A 15586-nucleotide genomic window follows, 5' to 3' on the forward strand; every position below is an offset into this window, starting at 1 on the left:
GGTTTTCCCCATTCGTAAACAAATCACCTATGTCAAATTTATTTTCCACTGCATTTAGATAATTTGGTGATTTGTTTGTTCTGCCATGCTATTGCATGAAATTTGATCTAATTAACTAACTGGGGTAATTAATTACTTAATTGCAAAGGGTCTATTCATTTTAACCCATCAACCGTCATCATCATCATTGTCGGGATAAGCTAGTCCTCTTAGGCCATACAAGTCCTTTGAACACTGAGTCACCTTTAGCTTGAGATTCCCAGCCAGTCAAACCAACTCCTCATGCTCTTGAATAGTGGGCTAGAATTTGAAGGAAAACATATTAGAATGAGCAGTTGAAAGATGCAAGAGAAGAAGAAATAGAGAAAGAAGTGGAAGAGAACTCACCGCTTGTGTGCCATCCAAAAAAGGGTAACCCATGACATTTGTATTATAGAGCAAGGAATGCTCCCTTGCAAAACCATCAAAGCCATATGCATTAGACCATCCAAGGCAGATGAGGAGGATCAATAGGAATGCTAGGAGCAGGGGCATCCTGGTACAAGTATTTCAATTGAATGTCACCATGTACAAGAATGCAAAAGAAGAGAGTAGGAATGGAAGAAGATGGGGAAGAAGTAGTACATACCTTAACAGTAAGGGAGGGCATGAGGCAAGTATGGTTGAACTCCTCATAGTCCAACTCCTCCCTAAATTGGTTGACATAGGCCACACCAGGACTACATATGGCATACTTAGTATCGATCATGGAGAGCAGGGTAAGCATGAACTCCGGTGGATCCGTAGGTACCTGTGGGGGCATCCTTACCCACCAATTGGAAGCGCACACGCTCCGCCAAGTAAAGCACCCTTAAACCCGCATCCTCGAAAGGATAGGTGATCCCGAAGATGACAATGGTAGATGCCTCCAAGTTAGAATTCGCAACAGGAGGAACACCGACCCATGGGTTCTAGTTAATCTGAAAAAAAATGCACGATATTAGAAGGAAAACATAAGAAGCATGTGAAAAACACAATGAAATACATTGAAATTCAAACTCACATCATTGGAAGACAACCCCTCGAGTTGGGCTCTCACTGCGATAGAATCTTTAAGACTTTAGGTTCAGCCTTTGAACGATAATACCATATCAAACGGCCTAACGGTAAAAAAGAAAAGGGAGGCATGAATATAGTTTGCTAGTACACAGTATACAAGATGAATATAGTTTGCAAGAATACAATTTACAAGATGAATATAGTTTACAAGATGATAGTTTGCAAGAAAAAAGAGAGTATGAACACAATTTGCAGGAACATGGGTTACAGTTTTCTTTAGCATGTACAAGAGCTACAAAAGAAAAAAGAAGAAAAGAAAAAAAAAAAAAAAAAAAACCTTCGTTCCAAGGCCCCACCAGCTAGCATAGGGTTCCCCAGTTGAGTGTATCCAGGCACGTGTACAGATAGGCAAGACACGCTTGCCCCTAGTTAGCTCCCCTAGCATCCCCGAAGTCACAAAAGAGGGCTAACCACCTTAAGTATACTGTTCGCCCTCCATTGGCAAAGAGATATGCCCCTAGAATGTATAGCAAGAATGCCCTAGTCATCTAAGCACAGTCCTTAGCCATCTCCTATGGAAGAGGCCGGTAATCCGCCTCAATGTCGAAGTAGTGAATTGTGTCTGTAGAGTACATCCTCCCGAGCACTTGATCGCCAATTGAGTGGCCGACTCGCCCTCTAAGTTTATGATGGCACTGTCACACCTAAGGCCGATCATATGATGAAAATCACGAGGAGTCATAGTCATCTCCCTCTCAACAATATGGAAGGTATGGGTAGTGTCCCACCACCTCTCGATAGGAGATTGCACCAAGATGGCAATCATCGACCTCTCCGGCAGAAGACGAATAATGGGCTCGAAGCTTGCAACATAAATGTGAGCCTTCGTTGCCTCGATGAGGTCCTTGTACCATTTAGCCACGCGATTAGTACTGCCCCTACCAGGGTATAGGGACATAGCCTAGAAAATGGAGTATGGTGATGTTAGATTCATAATTTGGATCAAGGAACAAAAAAAAGAGAGTTTTAGATTTCCAATGAGGTGCAAAGTAGTGCTAGAATCACATTCAGATGCAAAAACAATGAAGAAAAGTGTTAAATTTGCAATTAGATGAGAAACAGATGAAAAGGGAGTTCAAAATGGTCAAGATAAGGTTTCTACCTGGCAATGTGTGTGCATGAGCCTAAGTTTGCCTACACACACACTAAGCACGCGTACGTAGGTTGAAGCCCATGTATGCATACTCTTAAGAACAAGCCTGCATACACATGAAAAAAGGCTACGTACATATGAACATAAGCCGTGTACACAGGCTTGAGTCCTCGTACACATGAACCAACACAGAGAAGTGTTCTTTGACATTTTCAAACAAATTTCAACCAAAATTCATCCTAAGCATGTTCCTACCCCTCCTAAGGTGTTAGGTTTTCATCTAAACCTATCCCATAACAAAAATCAAGCATTTACAAGTCCAAAAAAACATTAAAACGGAAGATCAGAGGAAAACTTGAAAATGAGAAAAAAAATGAAAAACTCACCAATCTAGCCCAAGCATTTGCCGAAAGATGATCTTTCAGCCAGCATGTTAGCGAAGGGGGTTCCATCAGCCTCACTACCCTACTCCAACGAGTAAGGTTGAAAGCATCGCTTGAGAGCACGTAGGAGGTCTTCTTGGACTTGGGTGCCATGGAGGAGATGTGGAAGTCTAGGGAGGGAGAGAGTCTTATAGAGTGAGAGGGGAGAAGTTAGATTGTGAAAGGGAGAAAGAGAGGACAGAGGCTTTTTTAGAGAGAAAGAAGAAGTTGAAGAGTTAGAGAGAATATGAAGAGGTGAGGAAGATGAAGAAAAAAATAGTTGGCAGCCGTTGAGGAAAAATGAAGGGGCGAAAACACACTTGGTGACTAAACTACATGTAGTTTAGGCCACCACTAAACTACGTACAGTTTAGCCAAAAACAAATTCCTCAAATCCCTAGAGGGTTCTCAGAAGGTAGGAAATGCAAAAGAAAAATCCAAGAATATGTTAAAATGACCAAAATACCCTCAGTTGGGTAAAAGACACAATGACCACACAAGCATCCACAACAGATTGAAAGCATCAAGAGTATCCCTCAACGGACCATAAGTCACCAAAAGAACTCCCTTGTGAGTTCAATTTTTCAAACAAATCCCCAGTAAAGTACAATACCATGAAGGGACTCCCCCTTGGGTCTAAGGTATAATGATAACCCCGTCGTGAGTTGTGAAAAAGATAATCCCCATAAAGTTGATGAAACCCCCTCGTGGGTAGAGTCAATACAAGTTCCCCAGTGAGCCATGAAGAAAAATAAAATATTCCCCAGTTGATCACATATCTTCAAAGATTTCCTCGTAGGTTGGAATCACCACTACACTTCTCATCAAGTTCTTTTTCCCCAATAAGGAGGCTCCCCTGAGGGTCACCAAAACTTGAAGAAGATCATGCTCCCTAGTAAGTTCCCCTTTGTCATCCCCAATGGATCATTCACCCAAGACTCCTTCGTGGGTTAAAACAAACAGAACTTGTGCACATATCCCGAAGGAATGAACATGCAGGCACATCATACAGACTTGTGCACATATGCCAAGAGAATTGAATATGCAGCCACAGTAGAAGAGATAGAGACCAAGGTTACCCCGAGGCAAGAGCCTCACCAAAATAGGTAGAGATAGAGATGAAGAAGACAAAAGGCGTAAGCCACCCAGAGAAGTTTGAGGTAAGAGCTCTAGATGCACACCGCATATATATATATATATATATATATCCTTTTAAGCTCGCAAGAGCACCCTTGTTTGTTTGGTTGTTTGAGCTTGTAAGAGTATATTTGTTTGTTTTTCTTTTTAAGTGATTCTAGGATAGTGAGTCACTAGCCTTTTGCTTGCAATTGGCAAAACAAGTTCTGGGATAGTGAACCTGTCATTGCTCATTTCTCAAGCAACAAAGGTGAGAATTTAGATATACGAATCCGACGCGACTCTATGGAATTGCACCTCGCCCCATGTATGCGTGTTGTGTGCCATGTGTGTGGGTTGGGCCTAAGCCATACATCGAAACAAAATGTTTTTTCTCTAATTCTTTTGATTCCGTGAGCGAAGCTCTCGAATCAAAAGAGGGTCATCTATAGACACTGCATTTTGTACCCCTTACAACTCAGGCCCCCGTTCCCCAATGATGCCGAAATTTTAAGACCCAAGGTTGGTTTATGATCCAATCTGATTACAAATTGACTTGAGAGATGTTAAAATGAAAAATATAACTTTTTAATGAGCAAAAAATCTATTTTTGGAAAATAAAGACCAAAGAAAACTCTCAGCCTTAAAGCCTGCATATGCAGGCACAAGTTTGCGCACGTAGGTAAGGTTTCAAAAACCTATGAAAGACGAGTTTTCTACATTAAAGACTGAGGTTTGGAATGAATCCTACATCATCTAGGGGTCGTTCCAAACCCCCATTTCATAATATAAATAGCCATACATGGTACTTTTTCAAAACACAGAAATCCCACGAGATAACACTAAGATTCACTAGAAATAGTGAATCAAAGAGGGAGTTTTTCACAAAACATCTTTAAGTAAATTTTATCTGATTGGGGCCTTTTTCTAGCCTTGATCTTTGATTTTTAAGATTACTAAGTGCATTTTTATTGATTTGAGAATAGATTTGACTGAGGAGAATGGTAAAAAATTAAGCCTAGGAGATTTTGATTTAAGGTATTATTTTTAAGCTTTCTCTTTCATTTATGGTTTCAATTTTGCTTTTAATCTTGTTTTTTGCTTTGTTTGTGTTATAACATGCTTGTTTAGATTAGGGTTTTGCTTTCTCTTTGTTTTAAGCATGATAGGATGTTAGATTTAAGTTTTTAAGTCATTTTCTACTTTTCTGTTTCTAGGTTAGGGTTTAGGGTGTGTCTGTGTGCGCATGCTTCTTGCATGCGTATGCAGGCTCGAAGTATGCATATGCATACAACTGATTTGTGTACACAGGCCTATATATGCACACGCATACTTGTGCCCAGAAACCCTAATTCAAGTTTTCTGCTTTTATTCCTTCTTTTATTTTACATCATATGCCTCTGTTTTAACCTTCTTGCATGCCTTTAAGTTTTCTATTTCTCTATTCACATATTTATTTGTTATTGTATGTTAGATTAGGGTTTTCTCTTAAAGTTTCTTGCTTTGATATTATGCCATTCATTCACATGTTCATGCATGATGCCATAGGTGTTGAGTTGTTGCAAGGTAAGTAAAGGTAAGTCATGCATTTACAATGTATAGGCATGGTCTCGTTTAGGTTTGATGACAAAATTGTGTTCTTAATGTCTTGGATGATGACATGATTTGTTGGCTTTGTTTCTACTTTGTTTTTTAATATTCATATGCTTTTGCTGTGGATGAGATGACTTGATACTAGATGTATGCTAGGGTTTATGTTATACCATGTTAGATGAATGCTAGGTTGGTTTGACATGTATGCTAGATGTATGTTAGGGCTTATGATGTGAGATAGGAGCATGATTAGGGTTTGTGGTGTGATGAGTTGCCATGATGTTATGACATGTATGCTAGATGAATGTTAGGAGATGTCATGATAGATGTATGCTAGGGTTTGTAATGTGATGATAAGCATGATAGATGTATGGTTAGGGATGTTTGATGCCATGTTGATTGTTAGATGAATGCTAGCATGTGTGTGAGCATAGAAGCAATATTGAGTGTGACTTTAATAGGGTTAAGACATAAAACACAATGAGGGGAATCCAACCTTGGGGTTGGGCGGTTTTGGGTGCCTAACACCTTCCCAAGACCGTACCTTAACTCCAAACTCATATCTCTGGTAGTAAGATCAAAAAGTCATTCCTCAAAAGGTTGTTATATATATGGTTCCTAGACCATTGCAAAAAGTAGGTGACAACTCCCTATTCTGTCCATAATACTCGACTATATGCACGCATGTTTTCAAACATGCGTATGCATGGTTAAGTATGCGTATGCACCCTGAACCCAGATTTAAACAAAATTTTGTTTTTATATATTTTAATAATTTTCCATGTGTTCTTTGACTCTGTTTGATCATGTTTTAGGTTAATTAATCATGTTTATTTGTTTTCAGTGTTTGTTTTAGTATTTTTGCCATTTTTGGTTTATTTGTAATATTTTTCCTTTTATGTTTATTTAACTGTTATCTTTTCCTTTTTAGTGTCTGTTTGTTTTGGTCTTAATGTGTTTCCTTATAAGTTGTGATGTGATATTTAGCATGTTGTGTGTATTATTTTATTTAGGTGCATGTTGCTTGTTTAGGTTAAGAATTAGGGTTCTCTTAATAAACTCTTTAATGAAATATGGCCTAGCAACACATAATGGAGGCTGGCCCATAAGCCGGGCGGTCTTAAGGGCCTAACACCTTCCCAAACTGTACTTAAACTCAAGACCCATAATATGGTATGCAAACCTATGCATGTAAGTAAGTGGTCCAAAATGCTCATTTTGGTTCTTGGACCTAAACCAAGTGGCGACTCCATTTTCACCCTCCGCTCGGTTCACTCCAAGCTGAGGTGTACTTCCCACGAGAAAACCACTCATCGCAAGCGAGGATTATGGCTCTCTTAATAAACTCTTTAATTAAATATGGCCTAACAATATATAATGGAGGCCGGCTCACAAGCCAGGTAGTCTTGGTTGCTTAACACCTTCCTAAACCATACCCAAATTCCAAATCCATAATTTGGTATGCATCATGTAAGTAAGTGACCCAAAAGGCTCAATTTGGTTCCTGGACCTAAACTAGGTGACGACTCCATTTTTGCCCTCCACCCGGTCCACTCCAAGCTGAGGCATACTTCCCACGAGGAAACCACTCGTTACGGGTGCTTGCGCCCACAAAATGCACACCACAAACTCGATTTAAAGTCATGGTAGCTTTTAAGGGATGCTAGGGTAAGTTATACTATACAAAACACACTCTTAATCTTAAGCAATGTGGGCAAGTTATATGAACTTTATAGCAATTGTTTTGACATATTTTATACTTTCTTTTGTACACACGTATTCATTCTTTAACGAATGGTACTACCATGCTGCACTTTGCCAACAAGGCAACCTATCCATTGTGCACGAGTTGTTCTTTCATGTTACTCTGATTCTAGAGACAACCCTTCAAACAACATGACACCATGATTCACCAAGTTCTTGTTGAAAATATTTTGTTATAGAGAGATATTGCTTTGATACCACCGTTGGTCTTCGAGAAATGGAAGTCTTGAGAGAGTGGAAATCATATTTAGATAGTTTGTCTAGAAATGAGCGAAGATAAGATTTAAAAGATGGTTATTTACCCCAATTTGTAAGAGAACACAATGGAAGGAGTTCATCTCCTAGGCTTGTGGATTTCGATCTGTTTGAAATGAGTATGACGAGAAAAATCCAGGGAAAGTCTTATTACTATTTTACCAATAGAAGTAAGATTTTTACTCATTTTCAGTAATTTGCGGTTTTGTTGCTCTTCAAAGAAAAACAAAAGATTAGATGGGGAGAGAGAGAGAGAATGGTGGGTAAAGACTACTGGTCCCTACCACACCATCATTGGAATGCCATTAAAAAAAAATGTTAATTTCCTATGTCCGATAGAGCAGATTATGATTATAAGTTTGACACAGTCTGCAGTTCTTTTCTCAGTCATATGAACTTTGTAAATTTATGATTATGATTATAATTTATAAGTTACGTTTGGATACACCTACGAAAAAAATAATTAAAATAAGTTTGACACAGCCAATATAAAGCTGCAATATATGACTAATGCTTGAAAAAAAAAATGAATATAATTTTTCTAAATAAAAAGTAGAAAATTTATATGCCCATGAATGTTGTAGCTCAGTAGGTTGTCTGCTATCCTTTATTAGGTAAACTAGGGTTCAAATTCTTACTTTTCCATTGTTATAACTAAAAAAAAAAAAAAAAAAAGTATTAAGATCTATATTATACAACCATATATTTTGTCTTTACATTTTATGTGTCAATGCCACACTATAAATGAAGTCCTTTCATGACGATGGCACTGCCATAGATGATAACCAGCATGTATCAAGAACATTTAGCAGTTTGGTATGAACTTATTCAAACCAACAACGGGTCAAGTTACCATGTAACTTATCAATTGTGAATCTTACAAAGCATGGAAGAATGGAGAAGCCTTCAGTAACCTTTCACCGGGCATATGACAAGATCAATGCTCAAAGGGTGAGCTGCTCCATGTTCTTAGCGTTTCTAGACATTCCAAGGCTTGATCTTCCATCATCTTGCTCATCATATGGGTTTGCCCTATATGTAGAACTTGCCTCTTCATTGTCCAAACAACCTGGTCTTTCAGTTAGGAACTGCTCCCAAAATACGTCATTTACTCTAACTGGAGCAGCTGCAGGCACTTGATTGTTATTTGAAGCCCGTTGAGAGGATGACAAAGTTGTGTCACCAGCAAGATTTATGCTCTTTGGAAAATCTGTAGTATCAGATTCTTTACTATTGGTATTAGACTTTGAATTTGGAGATTTGCCAGTTTCCTCAGCTACTTGGGGCATCCTAGCTGAATAAGGACTTTTGTTGATTTGCAATGGAGAAGATGCCAGAGTTAGATTTAAATGGCAGGAAATATGACCATCACCTTCTTCATTAGATGTCAAACTTGGCTGCAATGGGTGCTGCAGCCTTGGGTTTTCATTGGTTGGCAATTTTCGTGAGAAGGTAGAATCCATTTTAAGAGTAAACGATGCACCTGTATCTGAAAGGTCTAATGTTTCAGGTGGAAATACAAATCCTTCAGTTCTCATCTGCACACCTTTTGGTTCTCCAGATATTTTCCTCTGTGGACTATCTCCATCTTCATTGGAACTCTGTGTACTATGTGAAACCAAGTTAATGTCTGAAACAGAGGGTGATAATTCCAATCTCAGCTTACTTGAGAAGTCTTGGTGAAACACATTCCCAAACTCTGGTCTAGAACTGCTATTGTTATCCACAAAACTATTTTCCATAACAGGTGGTGACTGATCAACTTGAGGCAGTCGCCTTTTCTTATTGTATGCTGAGAAATCCATAGACTCAATCTTCCGAGCGAGAATTTCAGCAAAAGTAGGATCTTGAAGAGCCTTGTCTAAGAAGGTCAGCAAACTCTCCTGCCTCTGCTCCATACTATCCACTCGTTGCTTTAGGTCTTCAAACTGAAGCTTTGCAGCTGACCGCTGCTGTTTTGACCTTAAAATATTTGCCTCGAGTGAAGCTTTCTCACGTGCAAGCCTCTCTATCTCTTCTTCAAAAGCTGCTCTCTCTGGATCCATCATAGAACCTTGTGGGTGACTATGACTGTGAATAGGTTTTCTGCGGTGGATATTTTTAAGAAGATGCTTTTGATCTTTCATGAAATCTTCATTAGCAAACTCCCATTTCTCAGGATCAATCTTTCGAAATCCCTGGTCACAAAATCACAATGAAATATTCCTAATTACCTCTCATTTTCCATGTAAAACCTCAAAAATTCTTTGCCAAAAAGTTTTGCAAATTTGTAAAAAAGTTCACCATTTTGTAACTATTTAAGCTTTTAGGAAGATTGCAGTTTACAAAAAAAAAATTAAAAATAAAAAAATAAAAAAATAAAAAAATAAAGAAGAAAAAGAAAAAGAAAAAAATGGTTGAGAAAAGAGCATTCAATCAAGAAGAACAATCAAGTGGTCGAGAGTTACAGTCAAGCCCTAACCAAATAACTAATTCAAAAAAGGAGGCCCTCTTCCAATCCCCTCAATAAATTTCTTTCTCCAACTTTAATGTCCAATTAGAGCATAACGGTTTTTGAGTAAAACAAATTTTCTTTCAACAAAAGCACTAGCATTCTCGTCCCTTGAGAAACTTGTAGTAGTAGGAATTCACTTCAAACTTCAAAGGCTCTCCACAACTCCATAGCATCCTATCCTATAGTCCCAAAAACCTTGTAACTTTTTCCCCTCCTGGAAGACCCAAAAAAGCCAAAAGGGACCTATTGCTCCCACTCCTGTAAAGCCCTTACAAATTAAGTGCACCAAGGTTTGAAGAACGCCTCCACCCTATCTCCCCAAGGGAAAAAAAGAAAAAAGAAAAAAACCCATCTCATGTAACTTGATTGGAAGACTATCTTATCAAATTAATCCAACAAAACAACGAAACATATTCCGAAGGTTTCTTATCAAATTAATACATGTAAGAGAATCAATAGTTGAAAAGAAAGATGGGATATTGCTATTATAAAGTTGTGATAAGCCAAACAATAAATAAATAAATAAAAGGAGCAATTGAGCTGCAAAGCCAGCACAAAATCCATACATGAGGAAGATCTAAATTCAATAATTTAAATAATTAAAAAAAAAAAAAAAAAAAAAAAAGAGGAGAGAGAGAAAGAGAGTTACATAGGTATTGAGTTGGCGGATGAAGCTGGAGAAGTTGTTGTGCTTGAAATAGGTAGGGAGGAGGAGACGGGCGAACTCAGGAGGATTCCAAACGACAAAGCTATTCTTGTTGGAGCTCCACGACACGATCTCATCCGTCGTCGAGTCATCCACCATCTCGTACGTCTTTATCAGAAACGGCGCCGGACCACCACCACCTCCTCCGCTTCCACTAGTCGTTGGAGCTCCGTCCATCCTTTCCGGGAGGGACTATTGAATATTGAGTATTCTATGCTTAAGGTCCAAATTGGCAACCCAACCCAGAGACAAAGAGAGAGAAAGTTTAGAATTGAATTGACTACTTCTTCTATAATTACTAGGAGTGAGTTGTCTGTGATAGACAGATAGATAGATAGATAGATGAGACGGTGGTAAAACCTGTACGCTGTACCCGCGGGGTCCTTAAGTTAGACCTGTTGACTCTCCTTACTGCTTGCTTTCCTTCTTTTTCCTTCAACTCTACGGTTTGGTTTTTCTTTCCTTCCGTAGGTTGTTTTTTTATTTTCTAGTTACATTGTCCATTCTAAAATATCTTTATAAAAATATTAAAATAAAATTATTTTTCAATTAAAAATGTTTATATCTACAATATTTTCACAACAAATTCTAAATGATAAGTCATTATTTGTTCTATTTTTTTTTTTTTTTGAGAAAGCATTACTTGTTCTAATTTGGATCTACTAATAAAATTACTTTTTTGTTAATCAATAACAATTTACCATATAAGATTTGTTTGAAAATTGTTGTGAAAACATTGTGCACATAGTATTTCTCACCTAAATTCATATCAAAGTAAAAAAATTCAAATATAGATCTTGTAAGGACTCGATTTGTAACGACCCAAAACGATATTGGGTTCGCACGTAAATAGGCCCAAACAGTATAATTTGTAAAGCGTGGGTGTTTAAGAACTAGATTAACTTTTTTGGAATGAAAAGGTTCACCCTCACGTATATTGAAGGCTCAGAGCTGGTACAACGATCGTTTCCTTTTGGTAATCGATAAAGTTCTTTTGCTTTTTACGTTCTCCTTCTTCAGTCTATGCTTTTCTTTCTTTTCTTTTTTGTTCTGATCCCCCCCTTGCATGTTCTTCTTTCAGTTTATATACCACCTTCTGTGTTCCATCCTCACCACACACGTGTAGGTTGGGTTTGGGGGATTTCTTTCTGTCCCATCTAGCACCTCCTGGAACTTCCTATGGGCAGCTGTAAGGTTGCCTCCTTACTGTTCAAGTATCACCTCCACATTAATACGGCCAGAGAGTTAGTTGAGAGATAATTAATGCGGAGGCAGCTGTAGTTATAGATATTTGTTCGCCTTTTCTTTCTTACCCTTGGTCTGTTATCCCATCTTTAGTGGTGACGTAATTCCTAGGTCTGGTTGTAATAAGACCGCGTCCTGATCGTCCTCGGACGCATAATGCCGAGGAGTATGGCGTCCTCGGACGAACACGAAACTCTACTTTCGTGATATTGTCCATCACCCTCCTTCGGTAATTAACCTTATGACCTGACCTGGCCTCCTCGGACGGATGTCCATCCTTGGATAGGCCGCAGGCCCAACGATCCTGACCTTAATGGGCCTGTTGATTGGCTGGCCCCCACAATAGCCCTTCAAAATCCTACTTTTAGACCCTTCGGGAGAGAAGGTGGATTTTGACGTCATAAGCCCGTACCTATGCATGTTTTGGGGCATGCCCCTGACGCTTCAGCATCCCGATTTTGGCAGCATTAAATTTTGGCAATGCCCTTGTCTCCCACGTTCGATGGTGAGATTTAAATCAAACGGCAGAGGGCCTCCCTTATTTTGTGAGTGGGAACTTTTACCGCTCACAATCCTCATACGACTACAAAAGCGTTCTCAAATTAACCCTGTACCTTACCTTTGATGATTACGTGGTTCCAGAGTTCATACATTGAACCTGCCTTTCCCTATTTTCGTTATTTTCCTGGCGACTACAAATAATCGTACTTTGTCCGAGGTCCTCCCTTTGAACCTATAAGTTTTCTCGAAGTTTTTACCACTTTTATTTCAAACCCAACAGTCTTCTCTGCTAAGTCTTTTAGAAAAATGGGGAAACAAAAGAATCCATTTTGATGTCTCGTTGAATCCGAGGAAGGTATTAGAAACTTTCGCTCTAAGTATAAAATCCCCTCAACGGTAAGGATGAGGTACGCAGCCCAATGGGAATGGGTTGATGCCAGACAAACTGGAGAAGTAGTTATTCCCATGATTGCCTTTATAGAGGGCGGGATGACTATCCCCATGGGTAGTATTACTAGGAGTTACCTCAATTTCTTTAGGCTATCCCCCACCCAGTGTGCTCCAAACATGTTTAGGGTCCTGGGAAGTATAGACGCTCTGAATAAGAGAATGGACTTAAAGCTAACCCATCATGATGTGAATTGGGTGTACAACCTCCATCACTTAACTGGCCAGGGATATTATCTCAAGTCGAGATATCCTGAGGTAAGGCTAATTCAGTGCCTTCCCACTTCAAACAAAAACCTAAAGGAGGATTTCCTTATTCTCTCTGGGGAATGGCACGATGGTTTGCCTTGCCCGACAGTAGAGGGAACACCAGGTGGGTGCGTAGTCATAGATCTATACTATTTAGTTCGCGAACACATTTCGTTTACTTTTTTCTTTTTCATTATTTTTGTCTCCTACAATTTTCACCCTCGACTCAACGGTTTTGCAGATAGACGCTACATAAAGCCCAATCTTAGGTTAGTCAATAAGGCGAGCCTGGATAAGTTATTGAAGGCCGAAATATACGTGAATGAGGCTGATGGTCAGCTCCGAGCAGCACACTTAATTCTCGGCTATAAACCCCTTTCTTTTGCTTTTCAGGCGCCGAAGTGCGTGATTAGAGCATGCGATCCTTGGCTTCACCGTATCAGTGTTGCCTACGAAGGGTTCATTGTTCCAGAGGGTATTCCGCTTCCCCAGTACATACCTCGCATAGAGCCTCTTTTCGTAGCCAGCGTCTCGGCGGGAACTTCTTCATCCTTACCTTCCCTTAGGGAAAAGGAAATAAAAGGGAGAAAGAAAAAGGAGAAAGGCGAGGAAATGGTTGTAGCAGTACCTGAGTCCTCGAACGATTTCGGGATTTTTGATCAACCCACAAGCCCCGAGGAAGATCCTGACGAGATGGGGATACAAAGAAAACCCCAGAAAAGCTTGCTGGAGCTGATGGAAGGTCAGCCGGGAAAGAGTGCGCCTGCAAAAACAATACCATCCCAGGCTTCATCTCTTCCAGCTAGGTCTCCTCCTCCTGCTCCTCGCCAACCTCCTCGGCCATCACCACAACCAGCGCTTTCTAACGCTGCCGAGCAGAAAAGGCGCAGGGAACAGAAGGGCAAAGATGTGGCAGACACGAGCAAGTCTCATCCAACTCGAGAGGAGGATGCCCATCGAGCTGCAAAGCAACAGAAAACCAAGCACCAAGCCGCGCGGGGCCAGGAGAAATCTGACTCCCAACATCCTGAATCGCAAGCATGGTTGCCAGCACCTATGCACGGTGGGGAGCTCTTGCGAGATGATGCATCTATAAGGGACTTTAACAGTCTGCATAGGGTGTCATGTAGCCTCGGCCATAGAGGAAGCCTTATTGCTCCCAAAAGATATGGCCGAAATAAAGAACATGAGGAAGAATGAACTTGTCCTCGACAACAAACGATATTTGGGCATGGTAAGGAGCTAACTTTTATCTTTCTCATTCTGTGACTGTTACTCATCAATATGCACTTTTTATTGACTATAGTGTTAACATTTTTCCTACAGATCATCCAAAATACTTTCAAGCTAGATGAGATGCTCAACGCTTGTTCCGATCAGCTAGACGATGAGAGAAAAAGACGGACAACGGCTGTACAAACCTTGTCCAAATTCGAACAGGACTTAGCCGATGCAAAGAAAAAGTTACAGGCCGAAGAGCAAGCTCGCAAGAGCGCCGAGTCGGCATTAGAAGGCTACCAAAAGCAGGCCGAGAACTAAGGGAAACTTCTGCAGGAGGCGAATGCCGAGCTAAAGAAGACTCAAGAGCAAGTCCTAGTTCTTAGGAAGCACCTAGAGGAAACTCAGAAGCTAAGGGAGCAAGCTGAAGAGTCCAAGGAGCAAGCGAAGAAAGCAAAGATTGATGCCGAACAGGCAATGAACGAAGCTGAGCAGAGAGGCTACGAGATTGGGATAGCTGAAACTGAGAAGGCTTTGAGAGCTGAGGTTCCGGAGGTATGCCGTATCTACTGCGCAAGAACTTGGAGCGAGGCTCTTAACGGTGTTGGGGTTGAAGCCTCATCTAAGTTACGTAAGCCAGAGAACGTATTCTATCCCGAGGCGATCCGCCCCTCAGTTCTTCTACCCCATCAGGCTGATACTCCCTCTTTAGTTATTAACCTCAACGAAGAGGTTTCGCCTCACAGTTTTCCTCCCCGTAGTCAGCCGGAATTAGCTAAAGAGGGACTCTCCCCTCCAGGAGCTTCCCCAGACAAGACCACCACCGCTTCGGAGGTAGAGACGGCCTTCCAAGGTTTTCAACGGGATTTGGACTCCATAGTTCTACCAACCGGGGGCATTACCAAAGCCAAAGAGGGAATCACCCCTTCGGAGGCAGACATACCCGCTAGCCAGAACCCAAAGATCCAATTGAAATTGAAAAAGTAGAACTTGTTTTGTAGCTTAACTAGACATTTAGTAGGGAACTTCCTTGCTCATTTTCCTACCACTTTTACTACTTTATGTTATTTTTGTACTCGTTCACTTTGTTATTGTAATTTGGATAGGTTTATTTCAACTACTTTTTGCTTGTATAGGACAATTTTACTAACACACATCGTCAATCGATAATCAGCAATAGGCAATAAACATTAATACAACAGGGTCTTAGGGAGACGTTTTTGATATGCGCGTATTCTTTCTAATCAATTGCAATTTAGTACCTTGATTGTACGCCGACTTACGTCCTAAGATCTCTCTTTGATTCCCCAATGAGTGTTACAGGGCGTTATTTCCCGTTAAGTTTGTGATTAGAAGATCTATCACAACTTAGTTACTGCTTAACA

At 40.1% G+C, this 15586-nt stretch overlaps 1 protein-coding gene across 1 annotated transcript; it reads right to left on the minus strand.

Annotated features, from left to right (window-relative positions):
- Positions 1–8006: 8006 nt before the first annotated feature.
- On the minus strand, positions 8007–10974 carry LOC126688409 (heat stress transcription factor A-5). The gene is made up of 2 exons (XM_050383086.1): positions 10485–10974; positions 8007–9518 (listed from the first exon to the last, which is right to left on the minus strand). Exons 1-2 carry the CDS (start codon positions 10716–10718, stop codon positions 8286–8288), a joined length of 1467 nt encoding a protein of 488 aa, XP_050239043.1. The 5' UTR covers positions 10719–10974; the 3' UTR covers positions 8007–8285.
- Positions 10975–15586: the final 4612 nt, after the last annotated feature.

This window comes from Quercus robur, chromosome 6, assembly GCF_932294415.1.
Source record: "Quercus robur chromosome 6, dhQueRobu3.1, whole genome shotgun sequence".
Lineage (NCBI taxonomy): Eukaryota > Viridiplantae > Streptophyta > Magnoliopsida > Fagales > Fagaceae > Quercus > Quercus robur.